At 35.9% G+C, this 20,393-nt stretch overlaps 1 protein-coding gene across 5 annotated transcripts in view; it reads right to left on the bottom strand.

The window, feature by feature from the left end:
* Positions 1-1,690: 1,690 nt before the first annotated feature.
* SLC38A9 (solute carrier family 38 member 9) overlaps positions 1,691-20,393 on the bottom strand; it is an 81,086-nt gene continuing 62,383 nt past the window's right edge. For all 5 annotated transcript variants that reach the window (XM_032850435.1, XM_032850443.1, XM_032850468.1 and 2 more), the window contains 5 exons: positions 19,980-20,086; positions 10,132-10,245; positions 8,352-8,500; positions 4,122-4,211; positions 1,691-2,487 (listed from right to left, as the gene is read on the bottom strand). In XM_032850435.1, coding sequence (XP_032706326.1) covers positions 2,322-2,487; positions 4,122-4,211; positions 8,352-8,500; positions 10,132-10,245; positions 19,980-20,086 — 626 coding nt within the window. In that variant the 3' untranslated portion in view covers positions 1,691-2,321. The remainder of the gene's footprint in view (positions 2,488-4,121; positions 4,212-8,351; positions 8,501-10,131; positions 10,246-19,979; positions 20,087-20,393) is intronic.

The following is a 20,393-nucleotide window of genomic DNA, read 5'->3' as shown; positions in this document are numbered from 1 at the left end:
CAAGCCAAATATCCACATTACTTTTTAATTTAGTAAATAATGCATTCATTGTCATATTCACTTTGATCATTACATGGACAAAAATATACCAAGTCATTTTTCCATGTGTTAAAACATTCAAGTATATTACTGAAAAGAGGCAATGAAAATTCTGTCTCTCGGGGTGCCTGGGTGGCTCATTTGTTAAGTGTCTGTCTTCAGCTCAGGTCATGGTCCCAGGGTCCTGGGATAGAGCCCTGCACCAGGCTCCCTTGCTCAGCGGGGAGCCTGCTTCTCCCTCTGCCTGCTTTTTCCTCTGCCTGCTTCTCCCTCTACTCATGCTCTCTCTCTCTCTGTCAAATAAATAAATAAAATATTAAAAAAAAAAAAGAAAGAAAATTCTGTCAAGTTTTCAAAGATGAGGGAGGAGACTAGGGATAAACAGGGATTAAACATGGGTCTCAAGGAGCTATGTAGCTTTTGATTCCTTTGTCTCTAACTGAACAAGACTGAAGTCACAAAGATGTAGTAGATCCCAAGCACAGAGACATTTCCTCCATGCATATACTCTATTCTAAGAGGTTAACATAGGGTTACAGATACTTAATGCAGAATCTTCTAATCAACCTGACTTCTACCAGCAGTTTCTGCTAACAAAAACTTTTGAGAATGGCTCCAATTACTGTTAAGATGAAGTAACATAATGCCTGAGATTGGCTTTAAAGTATTACAGTGGAAAAGGAAAAAAGGGTAGATGAAGCAAATACAGCATAAGTTTTATAATGATTAAATATAGGGGATAGGGATGTGGGAGGATTATCCTATTATTTTCTCTACTTTTGTGGTATGCTTTCAAATTTTCATGAGACTTTTGCAGTGAGAACTTGAAGAAATACCTATTATAAGAAATACTGTGATTTTTCCATACACCTGTCTATAGAATGGATAGAAAGCTTTCCTGAAAGAAATTGTGGCTGGTCTCAAATCTTGGGCTCTGTAGCAGGCTTAAAAAAAACCATTTCACCTGTCTTTCAAAAACCATTTTTGTCTTTCTCAAAAGAAGGAAGTAACAGAAACCTACACATTATCCTGGGATGTGGATTAACAAAATACACCTTTAATGTTAGCCTAAAGTTAGAGAAATCTAACTTTTGAAGCTGAACATGAAGGCTGTATTACATGGTAGATATGGATTTGAATTCTGGTTCAGATTTTAGTTTCAGTGAAAAAGAGGAGAGTTAATTTCAAGAATTCAGATTCCCTAATCCTTTTCTCAGATCCAAAGAGATTTTCTTATGGGGATTTAACTTCTACCATGCCAATTAAGAAGTAAGGCTGTGGCGGGGGCGGGGGGGGGGCTTCCCCTTCTTGGAAGTCTTACCTCAAAAATGATTAGTCCTTCCTTGTGGTAAAAAGATACTTCAACCCCTCACATATGCTGGGAAGGAAGCCTCACTCTTCTGGCCCCTTCTCCATTTTCTTTCTTCTCTGTAGGACTCATGTACCCAACATTCTCTTCCATGCTTCCTATATGGTTCCCAATTGATCCTGTCATGACATCTTATGCATTGCTCAGGGATTCAAAAAGTAAAAGAGCTCTTGGGCCTATAGGGACAATTATACTGGTTCCTATGCAAAATATGGCTGGGGGAGCTAGAATTTTGACCTAAGTTACTAGTACTAGATTAGAAAAAAGAAGTCAGACGCAAAAAACTCTCCCAGTTCATTTATTTTGTGTAAGGTTCATAACCAAAGAGCCTGTACCGACATTCTTTCTTTCTCTCCTTTATATAGAGATTAAGGATGCAGTTAAGAGTTCACTCTATTAACACTGATGCCATGGAGATTTCTTTTTACAAATGAGGTATTCGGTTTACTGACCCAAACAGTACATGTATGGATAAACTGCAGAAATTGTCTAGCAAGTAATAAAATGAAAGTGAATACATTGAAACATAAAACAGGAATAGCATCTGGCAATCGTTGCTGTGACACCCTGAGAATCTTTACTCTAGTCAAAATAAACCCACCCACCTTATATCTGTAAAAAGCAAAAACCAGCATGATTTTTCCTAAGGGCATACACGGCTGCTCAGAAAAGACAATGAGAATGAAGGGGTGGTGCATATGAAGAGAGACAAAGATCATTCTTGCCCCTTTATCCTCTCTAGTCAAAATTACTTATTCATGGACCACTGTTCCCTCCCCCCCGACTTTTTTTCAAATTATCTTAGGAAAAACACTTAGAATTACAGCAACAACAGCATTTACAAGTCAATTTATGTGGAACTGTTGTCAAAGTTCAAAATGCCATGAAAGATCTTGAGAAGACATTGAGTATTTCACATAAAAAACTGAACAATCAGGTTAGCCAGGCCCAAAATGATGATGAAAATGTGAAAGATTAACTTCGGCCATGTCAGACGGTCTTCTTGGTGGAGGGAAATCATATAGATGAGAGATGGATATATGAATACAAAGGCCAGGCCGCATGCTGCTCCTGAATACCTGCAAAATACAAAATGTGGGGGTTAATTATTCATCTTGCATTTTGCTTTTTCTGATTTACACTTAAGGTTAATACACTACAATTTAAAACCTCTTCAGTCTGCTATTGCAACAAAGTTATTGGTGATTCAACCGTTGTTGCATAAAGCGTTTGAGTTGAAAACATTTTACTTCCTAAGTTAATATAAAATATTTCCTGTTCGTCTTTATAGCATCTGCCTGACAGAGTTTTTGATTCATCTCTCCAATCTCCGTAGTTCTTCTGTGTCTCCATGTTTGTGGCTGCTTCTTCAGAAACATCTGGAGATAGGCTTCCTATCTTTGATCTTTTATAAACTAATTATGCATTCTGAGTTTCTGAAGGACTGCTAGCATCTGCTTAAGAATGAGAACAGATGAGTACCTCTGTGGTGTGCAGCATAATTATCAAAGATAGTAACAAAAATAACTCAACACAAGACTGACAGAGGAACCTGAACTTTCTTGTACCTTAATCTATCTCCAGCTTCACAGAAATCTGTAAGTCTGATTATATTCAGTAAGCATCAGGCTACTACTCTTTCCTTTTGTTTCTTGCTACATTTTAGGTAAGGGTCTTCAAAAAAGTGACTTAAGCCCTGCTTTCAAGAGGTCAAGGAAGAGAAATTAGATCACTGGAAACCCATATTCCTTGAGAATCTGAGTTCACAATTTTATTCCCCATCTGCTCAACCTATCACAATATTTTTAAAGAAAGTATATTAAGTAAAGAGCTACCTGGGATATAAACCCCTACCTAAACTCTTACTCTCCGACTGCAACTCACAGTGAAATTATGTTCTTAAGTAGAAATGGGTTAAAAAAGTTAGAATACAGTCACACTGAGATGATCCTTACTGAAAAGAAGCAGACTGTTCCTAAACCAGAAGTTGCACAGGAGAAAAAGATATCCCAGAAGAAACTGAAGAAACAAAAACTTATAGCCCAGGGCGCCTGGGTGGCTCAGTGGGTTGGGCCTCTGCCTTCGGCTTGGGTCGTGATCTCAGGGTCCTGGGATCGAGCCCCGCATCGGGCTCTCTGCTAAGCGGGGAGCCTGCTTCCTCCTCTCTCTCTGCCTGCCTCTCTGCCTACTTGTGATCTCTGTCTATCAAATAAATAAATAAAATCCTTTAAAAAAAAAAAACCAACTTATAGCCCATGAGTAAATTCTGCATAAAATAAATGCAAATAAAAGTAAAAACAGCACAGTGGTTATCTTTATTATTAAACATATTTCAGGTATCCTCAAAAAAAAGTTATAATGCAGTCTTAATAAATGAGAAACCTCCAGGTACTCAAGAAATTATATACTATATATTAAAAAATTTTTTATTTTGGATAAACAGAAGAAGGTACAAAGGAAAGTGATGAAAAAAAGAAAAAGAGAAAGGGAAAGATGTCTAAGGGATAATGGGGCTTCTAGAATCAAGAAGAAGCAGTGTGATGTAAGAAAATGAGCACCTTAACTGATACCAGGGAACTACATTTGAATGTTACCAGTTTTAAACACAAGAATTTCATACAATTAAATTAACAACACAATGACAGTATTGACAGGAAAACCATACAAATATAGAACAATACATGAAGGGGCACAGTTCCCTTATAGGGTGTACCTTATGATTCCTCCTATGTTTGGGTAGAAGCAGGCCATGATCACTCCAGCTCCCACAATAATTAGATTAAGAGTCAGCACATGAAAAATGCTAGAAGTTGAGGAGAAAATTCGGAGGAAAAATAAAAACAGGCAAATTATAATGATTAATATGAGAATAAAATTCATTAACATCTCTCAAAAGAGAATGTTCTTAAACTCGACAATAAAATCACAGCAAAAATAGAAGACAACAGTAATACTCAATGCTGGTGATGCCACGGTGAACCTGGACCTTTTGTGCAAATATATGAATAGGTTAAGATTCACAGATCAAACTGGTAGTATGTATCAGACTTCACGCTCTTTATTCTACAATTCCATTTGGAATACCTTAAGACAATAAACAAAAATAAGAAAAAAGCTATTAACAAAGATATTTGTGGCAAAACGGAAGTATCCTATATATACAGCAAGGTAACAACTTCCTTGATGGAATATATTAAAGATTACTCAAAATAACTTGTCATTGTTACCTAGATGGTAAAAATTCATCTGGGCAATGTGGAAAAAAGCTAGCTAGATTTTTACTACAAGAAAATCTGAAAACATTAGAAAAAATATCAGAAAGAAATACACTGAAAAGGCAGTAGTGATTATGTTATGATTTGGAATTTGGAGCAATTTTTCCTCTTTTCTGTATTGAATAAACTTTCTATATCTTATAATATTTTTTGTATTTATTTTTATAATTAGGAAAATAAATTATATTAAAGGAAAGGCAAAATGGGCAGGTTTTCATTTTTCAGATTCAGCCACTTAAAGATACTCAGTGTTTATCATGAATAGAAAAATAATGTAGATAAAATTTGATGCTCAAGAAACAACTCCATTTCCCAAAAAGATGATTCTTAAAAGCCAAATATATGCATCAAAGCAACTTTGTGAGCCCATGTTATCAGAGTATAATTAATCCCAGATAAAGATTACAGAGAGAATTAAAATGAGGAAAATTATTTACACAAATAAATAGTTAGTCATACATCCTGATGAATTACAAAGATATTCAGGCTTCCAGATCTTGCTATTTAGCCATAAACTCCAACCTTAAAAAATTGTTCCAGAGCTTTGAGACAATGGCTGGGCCTCTGTTATTTCTGTATTGTAAAAGGAAATAATTCTGCGTATTTTCCAAAGAAGTGGTTCTCATAGTGTAACCACGAACCCCAGGGAAGTTCCCATTACCCTTTCAGGAAGTCACTGAGATAAATATTAATTTCAAATCATAAAAGACATTTGCAAAAGCAATTGTGGGTAAAACTGCTGGCCCCTTAGCACAGGGAGAGGCAGTTGCACCAATGTGTATGTTATACTGTGTGCCTTACTGCCAAATGCTGCCAAAAAACAGACCTTCATAAAAAAGTAAAAATTATTAGTTTTATTAAATCTCATGCTTTGAACACACATCATTTTTACTATTTTGTGTGATCAGTTAGGAAGTACATAATACAGAGTATGTGCTACACAGTGAAGTACAATGGTTGTCTTGAGAAAAAGTGCTTGGGCAACTGAGCTGGAGAGCAACCTAGCCCTTTTTTCCAAGGAATGCTATTTTTACTTGAAAGGCAGACAAAAACTGTGGTTCTTCAGACTTGGGTGTTTGACAGACCTTTTTTTTTTTTTAATGAATGATTATGAGCTTGTCACTTCAAGGAAAACAACTAGTGGTATGTGAGGCCAATGATAAAATTCCAGCTTTTGAGTAAAAATTAGAATTTTGGACAGCTCGTATTTGCCACCCTAGCTTGACAGTCTTCCAGTACTTAAGGACTTTTTTAGAATGAAACTGGGGGCAATGTTATGAATGTGGGTTTTAATATTATATAATGAAGTGTGGAAGATCTGCAGAACTCCGTGAAATGGTATTTTCTAAATGATTAAACATGGTACAAAAACATGCATAGGTGAAAGGATTCAAAGTGTACAACAGACCAATGGGTTTTAATATTAGTGAGTTTCTGATTCAATTAACTTATTAGAAGCTACCAATTAATTGTTAAGGTTTGACATAGTATCAAAGAAGAATATCCACAATAATCTGAAAAGGCTATTAAAAGTACTCTTTTTTCTAACATGTCTATGTGAGAGTAGATTTTCTTCACATATTTAAAGGAAAACAACAGGGGCACCTGGGTTAAGGGTTAAGGCCTCTGCCTTCAGCTTGGGTCATGATCCCAGGGTCCTGGGATCGAGCCCCACATTGGGCTCTCTGCTCGGCGGGGAGCCTGCTTCCTCCTCTATCTCTGCCTGCCTCTCTGCCTACTTGTGATCTCGGTCTGACAAATAAATGAATAAATAAATCTTAAAAAAAAAAAAGGAAAACAACATATTGCAACAGATTGAATGCAGAAGATAAGGGAATCCAATTACCTACTAGCAAAGTAGGTCACTTAGCTGGCTTAGTTGGAAGGACACACAAATCTTGATCTCAGGGTCGTGAGTTTGAGCCTCACACGGAGTACAGAAATTACTTAAATAAATGTAACTTAAAAAAAAAAGTTTTGAAAATATGAAACAAAAATTTTTTTGGAGACAATTATTTTTTATAAGTATGTTATTTTTAAACAATTAATGGCTTTATTATTGCTTTTAAAATAATTCATATTTTAAAATTCTCAGTTTTGATTTTTCATATGTTAAATATTAATAGATATAACCCAGATAAGCTAAAGTGCAGGGGGTCCTCAATAAACTTTAAGAATGTAAAGCAGGTGCCAAGCCCAAAAAAAGTATGCTCCAAAATATGTATACAAGTAGAAGACTTGTAACTGTAGGATAAATGATAGTGTGTTGTTGGTGATAGAGAAAGAAATGTAATGTGAACATGAAAGGGAACTTCCAGATTATTTCCAAGAGGAAAAAGCATCCTAACAGCCACCACTATGCAAAATAATGGCAGAAAAGAGGAATAATGCATTTACCTAGTATTTTTTTAATCTATGACTTCACTGTGTTTATTTTACTTTGGTGAATATAAATACAACACATGGCATAATATACACAACAGGAACCTTGTATGTACTAAAATCCAAGCTTCCAGATGAGCAATGTTACAACTGTAACTGTTGCTACTGTCAATGCTAGAGAGGTGGTAGCTCTTGACTTTGCTTTTATAACTTTTTTGTTTTTAAACCAACACATTTATACTAATTATTTACTTAATGAGGGAACAGAGTGCATCAATTCTCTTCAAAGAAGAACTGATGAAGATGTCTTATTTAATTGGTTACCATAAATGTACTTTAAAAAGTTTTTATCTGAAAGCTTTCTTCATTTAAGACCATTTATTTCAGGGTGCCTGGGTGGATCAGTGGGTTAAGCCTCTGTCTTCTGCTCGGGTCATGGTCTCGGGGTTCTGGGATTGAGTCCCTCGTCGGGCTCTCTGTTCAGCAGGGTGCCTACTTCCCCTCTCTCTCTGCCTGTCTCTGCCTACTTGTGATCTCTCTCTCTCTGACAAATAAACAAATAAATAAAATCTTAAAAAAAAATCATTTATTTCAAGTAAAATAGGTTAGGACTGGGTATTTTTTACTAGGGTGAATCTCTATTAAAACTTCATGTTAGAGCAGGAATTAACCAGGAATCCAAAATGAAGTTCCACGGAAACCCTGAAGCAGTATATGGAAATTTCTCCTGGATGAGAGTGAGCAGCTTTGAACAGATTTTCAAAAGGACTCAAAACTGGTCCATCACCAGTAAGAGATTAAAAATTACAGCAGTAATTACTGAAGCAAATAGGAATTTAACCTTGTTGTATATGTTACCTTCAATTCTAAACAACTATGATTTAGGTAAAAATGCAAGAATGTTAATAAATATACAAGAACATATCAATAACCAATAATTAAAAGCGTTGCTTCTCATTAGCCATACATTGCTAATATAGGTACTAGGTACTATTAACTTCTTGGCAATGTGTAGATTAATGGCAAATAAATCATAAGATAAATATAGTTGGTATCAGAGCTGACATAACTATGCTAGAAGGAACAAACTTGAAATCATTCTGGACAAGGAAGTGGCTTCTAATTTTATAGCTCTTCAGGGAAAAGAACACCTGTGATCTATCCTTAGTAACCATTTTGATTGGGCAAATTTTTATAGCAAAATGATCAGTCACATTTTAAACTGACCTGTTTGCACAGTCATTTGTTGCTTGGCACATCTTGCTGGTCAAGAGAAGAGCCCTTACCTAGGATAAACGTCACCGAAGACATGGCCCAATAGTTGAACACGAGCCAAATAGCCTAGGAGTGGGTATACAGTCATCATCTGGAACAGCAGGAATATCCTTGCAATGAAGGACAGGATGTCACTGCTAGGGAAGTTGTCTAAAAAATTCTAATCCAAGAAAGATAATGAAGTAATGTTAAAAATCAAGTTAGTACATACAAATTTATAAAACTGAGTGTCTTTTGCTTATTTAGAACACAGGTGCCACTCAAGTTTTGGTTTGTGGACCAGTGCTCATCCACAAACTATGTGAACTATTATTTTTCAGTAAACTAAGTACAAAAATTGAAATGTTTAGAAATTTTTATAGAAATTTGACATTGCCACATTATTTTATTTTACAAAACTATCAGTCTGCAATTGATCTGACATTAAAACAAAGAAAACCTTGCCCTTCACAAAGCCACAGAAGCAATGTTCTTAAGCTACAAGCATAAATCTGTTTTAGTAGATTTAAATGGCTATTTATTAATATTAATTATGAATTATATATTAATTCATATAATTATGAATTACATATTAATTATGAATTAATATTAATTCAATGCTATTTGATCCTCACTAGTTCTCTTGCTTTTCCTTCCCTGAAACATCATAGCACTTCCAAAGTAAAGTTTATAGAATGTGAGAGTATACATATCACCTAGTATCATTATTATCTATAGCCTATAACTAAAAAGAAAGGATTTATTTCTATTTCCTTTCATGATTTTCTCCATTTTAGTTTGGCATCTAAAAAGAAAGTTCATTACTCAGAACATTTTGTTTCCTTTCACATATGAATACCATAGATATCCCTATTCCCAAGAGAGTGGGCTTTATACGGGATTGTTCATATCAGGGGAATTTTCAGCGAACATTTGGCTGCCAAAGAACTTCTGGAATCATGGAAATCAAGAGAAGAACATTTCAAGCTATCATAAGAGTAATAATTCAAACATTTCTCTTATAAAGATGAGAACATTATTAACACTACTATGTGGAAATAACTCTTAATTCATCCATAATAAATCACACTGTATATTCCATTATACTCTTATTAGAGGAATTTCTTCTGGCTAGAAAGAAATTCATCTGTAAAATGCTATTTTTGTGAGAAATTTGTCAGTCAGATTAAATTAGAAACTACACTGTTCCTAAGTTTATAATGGGTCAAATCAAAGAAAGTATTACTTATGGCAACTTTTTTGGTAAAATCTTTTCTTCTAGTCTTTCCATCTCTTCCTCTCTTTTTAACAGCAAACCTTTGTTTTACCCACCATGCTGTACAAAAATGAGTGTCAGATCTATCATTGGGGACTGATAAGCGAAGACACCAGATTACCCAGGACATTTCCAGATCTGGGCTTTGGAAAATAAGGAGGTTGCATGTATTCCCAGCAGAGGTTTTATAAATCATGAATAGCACCAGTAACTGTTTTCCAAACAAAGAGAAATACTATGTACATCATAATAGTAATTACCTATTCTGAGTACCACAAGGGTCCAGCATGCAGTATACCTTCTTAAGAATCTCTTTAAAAAATCTATGGTGTGTGTATTATACTACTTAGTGGAATAGGAAACTGAAGTTTAGAAAGGATGGGGAAGGTGCCTAAAATCTCATATGCAGATTAAACGGTAGAGAAGGTATTCAAACCCTGGTCTGTCTGGTATTGTAACTTGCTACTGTATCACCCCGCCTGCTCTGCAGATAGGAAAGTATAAAAATCACAAAGAGGGTACACCTAGTGCCTTACCTGCTCTATGCAATCCTTGGTTAATGGCGGTGAAGGAAATGAAGCAAAAACCAGGACTCCAATATAGAGGTAAGTTAATGTCACCAGCATATAAGCAATGGACAAGTCCCTCACCTGTAAAAAGAGAACAAAATTCCCGTAACACGGAATAAACCTGGAGTTAAGTCTGCCTGAATAGACTAAAAAAGAAAACTGACCAAAATTCAAGATTTATCTTTTGGCTGTGTGTGCTTTTATGTATATGCCTTCTAGGTATCCAATCTGTTCACAGAAATTAGATAAAACAAAATCCACATACTTCACAATTAGTCTGAAAAAAAATTTTTTTTGTACTGTTTTGGAGCATGTAGATTAAACTACCCTACCTGTTGACAGATTTTAGTAAATTAACATAAATGGTGGCTTAACCAAAAATTATGACTAATTTCTAAGGTGATTTATTTTTTATTTTAAAATAAAGATTTTATTTATTTATTTGACAGAGATCACAAGTAGGCAGAGAGGCAGGCAGAGAAAGAGGGGGAAGCAGGCTCCCTGCCGAGCAAAGAGCCCGACCTGGGGCTTGATCCCAGGACCCTAAGACCATGACCCGAGGTGAAGGCAGAGGCCTTAACCCACTGTGCTACCCAGGCGCCCCTCTAAGGTAATTTATTTACCACATTACAAAACATTCGATTACAAATAATAAAGCTGAGGGACAAAAAAGCAAAAACAAGCCACCTTCAGTATGACCTACACAATTAAAAAAGTTTTTTTGGTAGTAAATTGACTTTGTTAAACCATCAAAGCATGCCTGGGCTGAAAGAAACTGGTACAGTATTAAAACATATTTAATAAAGAAGAAAAGCTAGTTAAAGGGCAGATAGTAAGCAGGTATCACAAACAAGCTTAACAAACCGAAACAGTAAACAAAAGGAAATCAAAAGGCAACTGTTCCAACAGCTGTACAATGTTATTCTTAGAATCAGTAAACAAATGCGCACATTAAATAAAGTGGGTTGCTTTCTTCCACTGTTGTTCCCACCCTCCTGACCTTCTACCCCCATGCGAAGGAAAAAGCTCCAAGATATTTAACGCAGCCAGCGGTCAGATCCAAACAGAACATATCCCACGGCTCACAAATCTGGTCTCCATCATTGCTAAAGTTACAGCCAAACAATTCAGTACAACTAAATTATGGCAATAAGCCTATTCATTTTTCATTTTAAACACAAATTATTTTGAAAGTTAAGAAAACAGATAAGAAAAAATTATATACAATTTTACTTTAGTTTGATAACACAATTAGGAAAGTGGACATTTGGCATTAGGGAGCATTTGTGATTTTTTGGATAACTCTTCTTAAATTGGCTGAGCAAGAATAGAAAGTTATAAACTTGAATGTTGATAAATTCACTTAAAATGCAAGTAACAAGCTATGAGAGATCCTAAGGTTAGGTTTAAATAGACAATCAGCTTGAAAACAAACCAGGGATTCCAGACCCTGAATTAGAAGCTGGACATACCTATGAAGAAGCCACAGGAAAATGGGATTATGCAGGTTGGTTCTAGCATTCTCAGAGAGCTTCTAATTGTTCAGGGTTGAGGAAGGAAGCTTCAGGGGCTTTCCAAGTCTTTACTCTTTTTTTTTTTTTTTTTTAAGATTTTATTTACTAATTCGACAGGGAGTGGAGACAGAGAAGCAGGCTCCCCGCTGAGCAGGAAGCCTGATGTGGGGCTAGATCCCAGTACCCTGGGATCTTAGCCTGATCTGAAAACAGCCACTTAACCAGCTGAGCCACCCATGTGCCCCAAGTCTTTCCTCTTTAGTTCATGAAGCCGAGGGCCCATTTCAGGCTAGACTTTAGTCACTCCTAAGGTTGTCTCACAATCTTGTAGAGAATGAACAGAAATGAACAAGGCAACTCTACTTTTCATATCAAAGGGTAACAGTCTCTCATTATGATGTTTAAAAGTCATCCTACTTTCAACCTACTCAATGTAACTCAAGAACAGGTAGTCTCATAAGATGCAAAATCTTGGGAGTCCAAAACAGCTGTGTCAGAGACAGCTATATATAAAGTGGGACAGCTACCATTTCACGGACAGTCTTTAGCCTCTCTAGCACCTGATCACCCATTATTCTGTTCAGGCTTTCCTCAAAGACGTTTATCTTAGTAGCCTTTGGGGGAAAGTTTGATGAAGATGATAAGGCTAAGGTGCAAGGGCTTCCTGATAGTAAGTCAGTTTTCCCTTCTGCTTTCCTGTTCTTATAGCACTGTACACATACCTGAAATACAACATCTACTAGAGTGTACTGTGGCTATTGTTAGTTTTTATTATTAATCTATGTTCATGAATGAAAGCTCACAAGCGGAAAAAAAACTATCCCTCAACACCCAGAAAGTAGCCAAGGTTAATAGTTTTTGTATCATGTTGGTACTTTAATTTTTCTATTTCTAAGCTCATTCATACCACTAGACTATGAGATCCTTGAGAGCAAGGGCTGTGTCTTTTTCATCTTTGTATCCTCAATACCAAGAACAATACTTTGGACAGAGGTGGAAACTGGTAAATAAATGCATAGAAAAAATAATAACCATGCTGGTTATAGTTAGTAGCTGGTTATTAAATTGGCTAGGTGCTAGGCTATGCACTAAGCACTTTACATGTATAATCTCATTAAATGCAGGTGCATCCATTTTCTTCATTTTATAAGTGAATAAACTAGTACAGCAAGGTTATAACATTTGTTCATGGTTATAAGTAGCTGGTGAAGTCAATGTTCAAAATAAAGATGTTATGGCTCCAAATTGCATGCCCTTTAGCTATTACAGTGGAGGAATGATCAGTCTCGAATGCATCTGTGTCACAGTTAATAAACAATAATAAAGAAAACAAAGATGGGGCACCTGGGTGGCTCAGTCAAGTGTCTGCCTTCAACTCAGGTCATGATCTCAGGTTCCTGGGATGGAGTCTCACATTGGGCTCCCTGTTCAGCAGAGAGCCTGCCTCTCCCTCTCCAACTCCCCCTGCTTGTGTGTACATGCTCTCTTTTCAAATTAATAAATAAAATCTTAAAAAAGAAAACAAAGATAAAGAGGTAACAAGTTACAAGTAACAGAGGATACAGCAGAGTGCACACACAGATGCAAGAGAAATACTAAAATCAGAAAAGTTCTGTTTTGTAGTAGTCTAAATGTACATTCAATGCAACTAGGTCAAGTGTTGCATATCTGTTTTCATCTGAAACTACTCTAATGAACAGAAAAGATGTTTTAATATGAAAGCAGCTGAGGTTTAGCATGTTCCTGGGAAACGTGCCACCTACGAATACCATGAACACATGTGGGTTTTGCTATTCTCTGGCTTGAGCACAAGCTATCACTGTACTAGGCCTGGAGATTTAGCCTCTTAATAGTCCACTTAATGAAAAGGGAGAAAAAAAGCCATCTTTTAGACGAGTCTCAAAGTAAAAATATACTTAAAAAGAGGCACAAGTGACAATACGAATCCTATATATTAGGTTAGGTGATCTACTCTGCCTTATGAATAAGCAACCGCTGGCAGGGTGATGGGAAAAATGCCACCTCAGAATGACTAGCTTTACCAGGGGGCACAAGTGGTGCTGGAAGCACATTCTGCTTCTCGAATATGGTTTATAATTTGTTCCACATACCGTTCATAGTGAAAATACTATGCAGTAGAGCATTTACTAACAAAAATGACAGAAACTGACCACATAGAACTACCCTAGACATTTACATAAAACTTCTAATGATGTAAACTACACAGATTCATATGAAGAAGCAAAAAGTAAATAACAAATTGAGATATAAGGCACTGCAAATTGTTTTTAAAGAACTAGCACGGTGTGAAACTAGATAAAGACAGGCAAAACAAAACCAAAAAAGCACTGTATGGGTTCTAATTCAAACATGATGAGGAAATACCAAGAGGTTAGTCCACATATCCAGGATCATTTCCTAGATGGTTATAGAGACTAACTATATATAGAGACTATATATCTGATGATAAAGAATGAGTTGGATGATCTTCAACTCTACATTTTTTTTTTTCTTTTGGTAAGGTATTCCTTACTAAGGAATAGAAGTTACATCCCATTTTGTGACACATGAAAAAAACTGTTTAGTGAAAAAAAAAAAAAAACCACCATGAAATTAAGCTGAACTTAACAAAGCTGAAAAATCTGATCATTATACCTGTTTAGAAGCCACATTATTTTCCTCCTTCACAAATGTCTTTAGATCCAAGTCCTACTGTCGTTTATATAGAAGCAAATGAGGCCTTTTTATTCTTTTGTCTTCTGCACTTATAAGCCTTTGTTTACTGGCTCTGAATGACTAACACAACATTAACAATTCAGAGTCCCTGACAAGCTTCACATTTTTAAAAAAAATTTGTACTTATATATTTGTCAGAGAGAGAGATAGAGAGCTAGTGGCAGGCAGGAGAAGCACCCTCCCAGGTGAGCAAGGAATCCAACATGGAACTAGATCCCAGGAACTGCAGATCATGATCTGAGCTGAAGGCAGACGTTTAACCAACTGAGCCACCCAAGAATTCCAGCTTCATATTTTCTGACTTAAATCTCAAGAAAATATATATTAACAGAACTTCTATGAGTAAAATTATTTACTGAAACCTGCTGAAAGTATAATCATTAAATAAACCAAATGACAATTTTTTTTCTCAGAATATTTTTTTCTCAGAATTTTTTTCTCAGCTACCCATTTAGCTTAATTTATGCAAATATCTAGTCAATTTCAGTGCAATCATAAAGAGTATATATTTACGTATATTTAAAGTGTTTAGAATTTTGTTGGCACAAAGTGTTAGCTTTACATGACAGAATGTTAGCTTTATCATTAGTAGTTACTAATATTTTAAGAGGTTAACATAATTTTTTTTTAAAGATTTTATATATTTATTTGACAGACAGAGATCACAAGGAGGCAGAGAGGCAGGCACGGGGGTGGGGAGGAGACGGAGGGGAGGGAAGAAGCAGGCTCCCTGCCGAGCAGAGAGCCCAACGGCGGGGTTCCATCCCAGATCCCAGGACCCTGGGACCATGACCCAAGCCGATGGCAGAGGCTTTAACCCACTGAGCCACCCAAGTGCCCCAAAGTCTGATTTTTTTGAAAGCTAGACTATACCTTATACCCTAGTTTCAATTAAGACAGTAAGAAACCATCATCCATTTAAACTTTAAAGCTTCTTTTCAAAAAATATTTCCCACAAAAGACAAAAGTTGAGTCAAATTTTATCAGCTGAACCTAACATACTAGTTCTACAAAGTGCTAGTCCCAAAAAGGAGCAGAAACAGGAACCCATTTTATGCTATTTCCATATAAAAAACAGATTTCAAGGCCCATTGAGTGTTCTAGTAAGAAAGGCAGAGAATCTTCCTGCAATCCTTGGGAGACCATGAACTGAAATGTCTCTATTTCCATGCAGTCCTGAGCCTCTCCCATGGAGGAATGCATATCTCCAGATACACTGGTGTAATTTTCCAGGAAAGTGATTCTACTTTGCAGTTTTAGGAAGCACAAATAGAGGCTGTCCTCTTTTTTAATAGCAGTATGACACTAAAACTGCCTGGACACCTCTTTGAGGAAGATGTGGGGGCAGAAGTAGCACACCTGCTCCTGCCTCACTGCTATTCGCTCTCACCCAGGAACAAGCTGGTCAGAAAGCTGCGCACTGCAGCCATGGCTTACAGATATCAGAAAGACTCCCGTAAAACCTGATGTAGGGATCCACTGAATGTACATATGCCCTGGAGAATCTGTCCTGACTTGATCGGATGCAAAAAGGAAAAGAATATCAAAGTAAAAGAAAGAGTTTGGATGCCCACCAAGACTCTGAGAATCACTATGAGAAAACTCCTTGGGCTGAAGCTACTAAGATTCCTAAGATTTTCCAAAGTCAGTTCTAGACAAGGATCCACAAGCCACTCATTAATTTGTACCGTCCTTCAGAGGTTATTAAACAGATTACTTCCATCAGTATTAAACGGTTGAAGTCACTACTATAGATACTTACACCAACTATTTCAATAAATTATCAGTTGTTTTAAAAAATGTGTGATGCGATAATAATAATCCATGAAAAAGAATCTATTGTTCCATGACTTAATTTTTGTCGAAACATTAAAAACCTTCACTGTATAGGAAATGAAAAAAAAAAAAAAAAAGCAAAAGTACTATTTATTTAATATATTATTTTATTTTTTTAAAAGATTTTTTATTTATCCATTTGAAAGATCAAGCAAGAGCATGAGCTAGGGGAAGGGTGAGAGGGAGAAATAGATGCCCCTGCTGAGCAGGGAGCCGATGTGGGACTCAGTCTCAGGACCCTGGGATCATGACTTGAGCCGAAGGCAGACACTTAACTGACTGAGCCATCCAGGAGCCCTAATATACTATTTTAAAACATTAAAAACATCAAGAATTAAACTGGTTGTTTTTTTTTAATATTTGTAAAAATTTACCAAGAGCACTTTGAATTGTTTCCTCCTTCTCATGGTATAATTACAATACAGAGCAAGCTTCTTTTCCATGCTTTAGTGAACTGTCATATTCCTTTCTTCTAAGTTTGTATCAGCTTCCATCACTTCATCCATTCTGCCTTCAAAGTTGTGAAGTCTCTCTGAGAATTCTTTCAATGTGAAGTTTTCTGACAGTGTTACTTCCTCGGGGACAACTTCATTCTTCTTATCACAACCACTTTCCTCATTCATGTTGGCTAAGTTTACCTTCCCCAGGTCCCCAGGTTCCTCTGGCTGCACACTGAATGTCTCTTGAACGTCTACATTTCCACAAGTGGGTTTCTTTTATGATTCCATTCATGTTTCATTCAAATTTCATTTCCAGCATTTTTACTTTTTATTTCATTATTACACTTTCACCCTTGTCAATTTTCTCTCTTGATTTTCCATTTTTGTAAAATATTATGTGGATTTACCATGGGTAAGAAGGAGATGACTCAACTATCTGCTTGGCAGTCTCTGTGTAAAGTGAATGACAGACGTGTAGTGACCAATCAATAACAGACTTTGAAAGAAGTGATGTGATTGGTAACAGACCATGATATAGGTCTGTTATTTATGTGGTGATTTGTGAATTGAAGGGCTGGTAGCTATTACTTCATGTAAGTACTCAAATTTCAAATCCTGTGGTAATTGGAATTTGAGCCACAGTGTTCAGGGGACTGAGGTAATTTAATTAAACCACAGTAACTGAAAGTCATGCATGTAGGAACTGTGTAAAGTGAGGTCTGCCTGTTATTTAAGATTTTTCTACTAAGACAAACTAATTTAGAGTGCAGTAAAAATGTGCATGCATGTTTAAGGTGAAATATGAGACTTCAATGAAACTGTGCTCTTCACCTGCAGATTTCCAGATATACGAGGCATTCTCTGTCATTAGGAGACTTTAGGGGTAAAGTCTGAGAAGCAGAGCCTTATGGATAGAATGGTCCAATACATTACTTGGTATAAGTTGGCCTAAGAAAAGAATTGATTAGTGTGGATAGGATACTTAGATGATACCAAGGAATACATTAATGAGATTTACATTATTTCCTGTGAAGATGAAAGAGGTATTTTCCACATAGCTTTCTAAACTTCCTAAAACTTGGAGTAGGTAGCTTTGTTCAAGTGACAATGAGGGAATTTGCAAAGGAGGAGGAAGAGATTTAAAAAGTACAGAGTTTTAAAAGTATATGCTCATTTTTCCCTTACGTTGCCAAGTTCCAAATGCTTAGTTAGGATAAACAAGACTTTCTTCCTATTCCCTCAGAAGATTTTAAAACTGTTTTTGACAAAAGTTTAAGTATAATAAAACTAAATATTTCCAAGATAAAAACTAAATATAGGGGCACCTGAATGGCTCAGTCTGTTAAGCGTCTGGCTTCAGCTCAGGTCATGATCTCAAGGTCCTGGGATCTAGCCTCCTGTCTTGTCCTAGGGCTCCCTGCTCAGTGGGAGCCTGCTTCTCCACCAAGCATTTCTGACTGCTTCTCTGTCTGCCTCTGTCCCTGACCCTGCTCTTGTTCTCTCAAATAATCTATAAAAAAAAAAATTGAAAAATTAAATTAAAATCTAGTACACTTATGAGGAAAAAGGTAAGGAAGAATTGACATGGTTAATTATATATTTTTCTGGGGATCTACTTTAGCATTATAGGAAGAAATCTTAGAGAAGAATTGGTAACATTCTTATTGCAAAACAAGTTTTAAGGCACTGGAAAGAATCTGAAGGGGAAAATATTTTCTCCTGTTAGGTGAGAGATCCACAGTCTAAAGGTAAGGCAAGAAGGTAAGAGGGATATAGAAACAAAAAATTTCTAGCTGTTACTATACACCACAGCATGTTAAATATTTTTCTTATTTTATAATGTTTAATTGTGATTAAAACCCTGAGAGATAGGTATAAAATAATGCTATGAAAAGGTCACTAGGTTTGGAAAACCCAGATTAACTGAATTCTAACCCCATTCACAGGTAATATGCCAGATGTGTTAGCATGTAAGAGTAAACATGAAAATGTTAGAATTTGATTTATATTCTTGGCCTAATTTGAGAGCTAACTTCCTTCTCCTTAGAAGGATTTTTGTCTTCATAACGACTCTACCAAACATTACTTGAAGTCTTCTCAGAACCCCCAGGCTCAGTGAACCCTTCTTCCTTTGTATTTCAGTAGCAATTGTATATAGCTCTATTAGAGCTTCACCATGATTTTCATTTACATGGTTAGAAGCCATCAAACTGATTTCAAAATCTGCAGACAAGGCCACAAGTAACTCGTTAACTTCTGACTGCTTTAGGTTTCAGTTCACTCTTCTTTCTCTAGTGTCGTAAGGGAGAAGGTTAGGATATTGATTTGAGATCTTTCTTCTTTTTTAGTGTAGTTATTTATAGCTATAAAATCTCCCTTCAAGCAGTGCTTTTGCTGCATCCCGTAAATTTTGCTATGGTGTGTCTTCATTTTTAGTTATCTCAAAGTATTTTCCAATTTTTCTTGTGATTTCTTCTTTGACATATTGGTTATGTACAAGGCTGCTAATTAAATAAGGTCCATGTATTTTTCAATTTTCCCAATTTCTTTGTTAGTGATTTTTAAATTCACTTCACTGTGGTCAAAGAACATACTTGGCATGATTTCAATCCTTTTAAATTTATTGAGATTTTTTCAATTTCCTAGCATATGATTATCTCTGTATATGTTCCGAGATAGTGCATTTGAAGAATGTACATTCTTTAAAAAAAAACAAAAAAACCATTTTGTTCAAGGGTCAACTGTAGTCAGGTTTTTTTTTTAATCAGTCTGATATCTTTTAATTAGCATTTAGACCACTTATACTTAAAGTTATTATCAACATAACTGGGTTTAAATCTATTATCTTGCTATTTGTTTTCAGTTTTCCCATCTATTCTTTGTTTCTTTTCTTCTTCTTCTTCTTTTTTCAATCTTTTAGATAACCTGGATATTTTAAAAAGATTGTATGACCACTGTTGGCTATTAGCAATGCCTCTTCATTTTTTTAGTGATTATTCTACAGCAGGGATTGACAAGCTACAGTCTATGATGAAATCTGGCCCATTGTCTTTTTGTAAATAAAGTTTTCTTGAAACATAGCCACGGTCCAGTTGTTCAAATATGATATATAGTGACTTAGGACACAGAGGCAGAGTTAGGCAGTTACAACAAAGACCATAAGGCCCACAGGCCTAAAATATTTACTATCTAAATCTATACAGAAAAAGTTTGCTGACTACTGTTCCATGGTTTAAATTTAAGAATTAAGATCCAATAACAAAATTCAATTCCTCTGACAAATACTCACATTGTTTTCTTGATTCTTGTTGTTCTTCAAGAGTGTAATAATACAATTATGAATAAAGAAAGCAAGGGTAAGCACTCCAGTCAGCTGTGGAAACTGAAATCTTATCTCTAGGAGAAAAAGAGAGTGAAAAAAAACACAGAACATTAAACTGACAGCTAGAAAACGAATGTTAGTAGCCAAAAGTTGACTGCCAAAAATTAGTTGTTTCTGCTTTATCCAGGGAATAAGAATATTAAGATGTCTTCACAAAGTTCCTCAAGGCTAGCATTATACTTGAGCAAAACACTTGAAAAGGGAAAGAAAAGCAATCAAGAAATGACCACTCTGTGAGGGTACTTCACATCGGTTATTGATGTTTGAGGTCACACAACTAGTGTGTGGCAGGCACAGCAGGATTAAACTTAGAACTCTAAA

Source organism: Lontra canadensis, unplaced genomic scaffold (assembly GCF_010015895.1).
Source record: "Lontra canadensis isolate GAN:19392208 unplaced genomic scaffold, GSC_riverotter_1.0 scaffold4, whole genome shotgun sequence".
Taxonomy (NCBI): Eukaryota; Metazoa; Chordata; class Mammalia; order Carnivora; family Mustelidae; genus Lontra; species Lontra canadensis.
This window is presented reverse-complemented; position numbering and strand designations above follow the sequence as displayed.